General features: G+C 50.3%; 1 protein-coding gene across 1 annotated transcript in view; it reads left to right on the top strand.

Moving 5' to 3' along the window:
* Nucleotides 1-6,000, top strand: part of LOC115282797 (multidrug and toxin extrusion protein 2-like) — a 53,617-nt gene that overhangs the window by 4,101 nt on the left and 43,516 nt on the right. The window contains exons 2-3 of the mRNA XM_029928973.1: nt 2,562-2,630; nt 5,428-5,576. Coding sequence (XP_029784833.1) covers nt 2,562-2,630; nt 5,428-5,576 — 218 coding nt within the window. The remainder of the gene's footprint in view (nt 1-2,561; nt 2,631-5,427; nt 5,577-6,000) is intronic.

Genomic DNA, 6,000 nt, shown 5'->3' with positions numbered 1-6,000 from the left:
CCTCCACTCCCAGCTGTAAAAAAATCATGCCTCACTGGACCATAAAGTCCAAGCCTCCGGGCATTGGCCTGCGGGTGGCCACTGCATTCTGTGACTTGCATGTGAGACTCAGGCCGATTCTTCTAGAGGCAGCTTAGGGGCATGGATCTGCTGAACACTCCCCCCCCCCCCCAGCCTTTTCACATTATGTCACATTCTCTGTCTCTGATGCTCTCGTGCTGACGGCCAGCTCATATAAATTTTTGCCAAGCCTGGTTCCTGGCACAGATCTATCTGGAGTGACTGTTTCCAGGAAATGCACAGCTCGGGGCACTGTGAGCGGGTCCTCGTCTAGGTGCCTCCTGGATTTGTTTCCTACACAGCGCTGCTCCTTTGCGCCAGTCCGTCCTGTAACGTGGTGAGGGTTGGAGGCACTCTGATGATACACGTGCAGGTCACATGTCCTCCTTCGCTATTTCAGCAAATTATTTTAACCAAGGGCAGCTGGGCGGCTCAGTTTGTTGAGCATCCAACTTGGGCTCAGGTCATAAGCTGACGATTCGTGAGTTCGAATCCTGTGGCAGGCTCTCTACTTTCGGCTCAGAGCCTGCTTCGGATCCTCTGTCCCCTCAAAAGTAAACACAAAAAAAAAGAATTAGGGGCTCCTGGGTGGCCCAGTCAGTTGAACATCCGACTTTGGCTCAGGTCATGATCTCATGGTTCGTGGGTTTGAGCCCGGGTCCGGCTCTGTGCTGACAGCCCAGAGCCTGAAGCCTGCTTTGGATTCTGTCTCCTGTCTCTCTGCCCCTTCCCCTCACTGACTCTCAAAAAAAAAAAAAAATTAAATCATCTTACCATATCTTGGGGGGAGAAAATGAAATTAAGATTTTATGGAAGGTTTGTGGTAATTTCTTTCCTTCTTTCTCTCTGTTTTTCTCCCAAATCACCCAATGCTAAGAGCATCAAAAAGAGTTCCTACTTTTTGAAGTAGAAATAGGTACAGAGTAAATAGAAACCCAAAACTGTGTAGATAGGCCTGTAAAGGGTATGTGGGGAGGTTGGTACGTCCCAACGAGGAATTTCTTAGCTAAGGTTTTAGGTATTTTTGGTTTTTTTGTTTTCTTACGTAATCTTTTATTCCCAACATGGGTCTTGAACTCGTGACCCCAAAACCAAGAGTCGCATGCTCTACCAACTGAGCCAGCAGGTGCCCGCCCCCGCCCCCCGCCATAAACATTTATTTATACCCCACCTTGTTTTGTTGCATGAAGAATTTGAGTTGGTTTGTTACGAACTTTCAGTCCAGAAGGATAAATAATTAGCTGGTAGAATAGGATCAAAGAAACATGAGAGGAAAAGACTCAGCTGGGAGTGGCTGAAGATTGCATCCTGAACTCCTTCCCTGCCCTGCAGTTTCCAGAAATTCACAGCGCGCCCAAGATGTCACCGAGCCTTCTGTCCGGGAGAAGGACAGCCTTTCCTGATACTGAGTCAGGAATGTCTCCTGTGGTGTTTTGTGGCATGGACGCTCTGGGGTGGAAGACGGTGTCCCGGACAGCTTGCTCCGAGAGAGAGAGAGAGAGAGACAGAGAGACATTAGGGAGAGAGACATTAGAGAGACAGATTAGTGAGTCTCCAACTGTCTCAGTATACAGATGGTCATTGTGTGGGGAGAGCATGACGTCCTTGACTTTAATCTAAAGCAGTCTCTGACAACAGACTTGACCTTGAGATAGACTTGAAGCCATGGAAGAGAACAGCTGTGCTTCCTCGTCCTTCCCTGGAAGCCTGTGGGGATTTGGGAGCTTTGGCCTTGACACAGCCCTGGGCTGGAACACAAGGTGTCTTGGTGTGGGCGCCTCCCGCGGCTGCCTCTCTGTGTGGCCTGTCGCTGACTCCTGGGGGATAGAGTGTGTGATCTTGGTCAGCCAAGAAGCAAATCCACCTTGGGGTTAACATCACTGCTAAATGTGCGACCAGGGATGGAAATGAGCATCTCCAGCCCTCCCCGGCCCCCGCGATTGCAGAATGGCTCCTTGGGCTCTGACCTATCTGCGCCCTTCATTGTCAGGGGCCCTGGGTGAGGTGCAGACACGAGGGTGGCACAGAACTAGTCCTGTTTCTCATCAGAGGCTTCGAGTCTGCAGCCTGCCTTCCCAGCTTCAGGTCACCGTCTGCGTGACCTACGCATTCTGTGACTTGCTCCAGTGACCCATAAAAGAGGCACAATGCTCATGACATCCTGTATGGGAGGGTTTGGGGACAGGGCCTGCGTGTTTACTGTCCCTCATTCTTAAAGGCACATTGCAGACCAGGGGCATTGCCCTTAGATATTAACCACAACTTACCTTTTTGATGTGGAAATCCTATGTGTTAAGCTATGTTTTTGTTTATACAGTCAACAAGGATGTACGTGGACTCCCATCAGCCGTGAAATGGAAGGTGAAATGGAAGGTGTACCGTCACCATCACAGGGCGCTTCCTGCAACCTGCTCTCGTGGCTCCCTGGCTCAGCCGGAGCTGTTGGGAGCGGCTCTGCCCGCCCGTCCTCGGTGCTCACGTGGAGCTGTCTGTCGTTGCAGGTGGTGAACGTTATTGGGATTTCAGTTGGAGCTGGCTTGGCCTCCACTTGTGACACGCTGATGTCCCAGGTACGGACCACCCTCCCCCGCCATTTGTTTTGTTTGTTTTTGTTTTTGGTCAGTTACCTTTCCTATTGGAGACCGTGTAGGCGACTCTCTCCTCTTTGCCTTTTGTAGCCTTTTAGTTGTTGAACACCGTGCTGTTGATGGCTGTAGACGTAAGCCCAGTTGTGCCCAGGGGCTATGTTTTCCTTTTGATCTCCTGTCTGATCTCTCCCACCCTAACACTGTACTCCCTCACCCGCTGTTGAAGACTCACATCTCCATCTCCTGCCCACATCTCTGTCCTGAGGGCCAGACTGAATGTCGGCCATGTCTCGGACATCAAACTCAGCTCAACCAGCACCAAGCCCATCAGGCTTTCCTCCCTGAACTGTTTTCTCCTCTCGGTCTGTCTCTCACAAGAATACACCACCCTCCACTCAAGCCAGAATCCTTCGTTACCTTCCATCTCCTCATGTTAGCGGAGCATCTGCTCACATCTCTCCATCCTCACTGCCCGTTACGGGGTTGGGAATTCCGGGCTGGTGTGCTAACATTCAGAGGAAAGTCAGATCCTGGTTCAGGCCCTTCTCTCCTGGCTCTGTTTTCCCTCTAACCCGCCTGCTTTACAGCCATAGTGGTTTCCCTGGTAGAATCTGAGCTGCTTGGGGAGAGAGGCTAGATCCCATTCAGTCTTTGAATCCCTTTGGCTCAGCATCGTGCTTGCTGTGTAGTGGGTACCCTGGAAATCTGTTGAATGAGTGAGAGGAAAGCAGAGAAGCAAGCAGGAATGGATAAATGGGTGGATGGTTGGTTAGGTAGATGGGTGATGGATGGATATGTGGGTGGGTAGAGGAATGGAGAGCTAGAAAGATGGTGAGGTGGATGGATGAGTAGCTAGATGGATGATGGATAGATGGGTGAATGGAGGAATGAATGGATGGATCGATGGATAGACGGTTGGGTGGATGGTGGATAAATGGGTGAATGGAGGAATGGATGGGTGAATTGATGGATAGACGGTTGGGTGGATGGTGGATGGATGCTCGGACAGGTGGATGATGGGTGGGTAGGTGGGCGGCTAGAGGGATGGACGGTTGGATAGAAGGTTGGGTGGATGGATGAGTGGATAGATGAACGATGGGTAGTTGAGTGGGTGAGTGCAGGGATGGATGGATGGTTGGGTGGATGCTGGGTGGATGGTTGGATAGATGGGTGATGGACAAGAGTGGGTGGAGGGATGGACGGATGGATCGGCGGCCCAGAGCATACGTGATACATCCTGAGTTGTTGCACGTGTTTCTCAGCAGCTGGTGCATGAGGGTATCCTGAGATGGCTTTTACAGGCTAAGCTAAATGTAGGACTTAACTGTCATCTGGCTCTGGATTGGCCTTGCAGAAGATACAAAATTTTATTTTAAAAGTTATTTTGTCCCTTTTTTGTTACCATTTCAGTTATTTGTATTCATATAGTTAAAAAAAAAAACCAAGAAAGATTATATCTTTGTTTCCTCACCCGTCAATATACAGGACATATCTTTCTGTATTAGTAAATGTATTTCCATAATAGCACGTTGTTTCTTGGTTTTTAAATAGCCTTTTAACAAGGCTGTAAAGGTCAAGTACCACATAGAAACTTTAGGTTCTAGTAATTGAAAAAGATGGGGGAAAAGTCACTAAAGTTTAACCCTTTGAATTATCTTTATTAGCTTTCTGGTGAATATCTTCCAGATATTTCCAAATAGGAAGAGTTACTCACAGCATTCTAAAATCTACATGGTCTTCTTACTTTTTCTTTCCATTAAACCGTGTATTTTGGAGAATACATTGAATGAATTAGGTAGACACACTCCCATTCAATTAATATTTGCACAGTATTCTCTGTCCTTTGTATCGCTGTTTTTGTTTCCACTGACTCTTCTCATGCACTTTAAGTTCGACTCCTTTTTGGTTGTGAAAAAGAGACAGTCACTCAGGGTACTTGGAGGAAAGCGAGCATGGGAAAAGCTCTGTGAGGCCCACACCCGGCCAAGGCCGCTGGGGGGACCGGGCCTGCCGTGCGCTCCCAGGGCCCGCTCTCCACTCTGTGCTCTGGCTGCCACTCCCGCCTTCTGTGCCCTTGTCACTCTTAAACATCAGCAGGTTCTGTCGTTTCTCTGCTCGGAACTCTCCCATGACCCCGGCTCACTGTGGAGGCCGCTGGGCCCCTCACAGAAGTCTGCCTGGCTCGTTCTGTCAGCAGGGGGCTCCCGTCCGCAGGGTAAACACTGTGCTCCTCCCCCGCCACTGTCCCCCTTCCCAGATGACTTTCTTCTCAAGCATTACTGCCATCTGGAGAATGCACTCTAGATCTTAGTTATATCTGTTTATCGTCTGTCTCCCTTTCCTTCTAGAAAGTCAGCTCCATGATGGCAGGGACTTCTGCCCCTGCTTTGTTCACTGCTGAGTTAGTTCCCGGGTCTCAAATGCATGTGGCACACAGTAGGAGTTCAAGAAATACTTGCTGAATGAATATGGCAGGCTCTATCGAACCTGCGCCCGCTTCTGCCTGCACCTTGTAAGCTCTGCTCCCTGCTGTCAGGGCCCTCCCTGTCTAACTGTCCCTGTTCCCAGAGGCAGGAGAGTCATCGTCCCGGGACACGTGTAAAATGCCATTGGTGCCCTTGGCTCAGAGCTGGGGTCGGGAACCATGGCTGTCCGTCCGCTGTGTGGGCGGCCCGCAGGGCGCTCTCCCTCAGGGAGCTGTTTGTGATGCCGGCGGTCCAGGCTGTGGCCTGCCCCTACACGGTGGCGTTCTTTATGACCGCACATTTGTTTTCTCAAGTCCTTCGGAGGCAAGAACCTAAAGCGCGTGGGGATCATACTTCAAAGAGGAATCCTTATCCTGATGCTTTGTTGCTTTCCTTGCTGGGCCATCTTCGTCAATACGGAGCGCATCCTCCTGCTCTTAAATCAAGACCCTGAAGTCTCCAGGTCAGCAAGCGTCTGTAATGTCAGAACCCCAGGTCCAGAGTAAGTGACTGTCTGGTCATCTTAACCTGCGTTAACATTTCCAGTCAGTTACCTGGACTTGAACCCCCATGGAGAATGGCAGCTGTGACCTGTGGGTCACAGGGTGTCAAGGCTGGCAGGGACCTCCTGACATAGAGTGACACAGTGAGACCCAGAACCCGATGTCCTGTTCAGGGTGAAAAGATACAGGACGAGAATGTTGATACCCTTGGCTCCAGTCTGCTTTCCCGGTGTTTTCAAATGCACAGAGGACTTTCCCCACCCAGGAGAGGAGCAACGTAGTGGCTCCACCTTTGTTCTCAGAGTTGGGTTTTTTTAACCTGCAATTCCAGCAAACTCCCTGGGAGTGTCTTCAGGGTACGCGGGATCGAGGGATGCAAGGGGG

Source organism: Suricata suricatta, chromosome 17 (assembly GCF_006229205.1).
Source record: "Suricata suricatta isolate VVHF042 chromosome 17, meerkat_22Aug2017_6uvM2_HiC, whole genome shotgun sequence".
Lineage (NCBI taxonomy): Eukaryota > Metazoa > Chordata > Mammalia > Carnivora > Herpestidae > Suricata > Suricata suricatta.
Note: the sequence above shows the minus strand (reverse complement) of the source record. Positions and strands in the feature narration are given on the sequence as shown.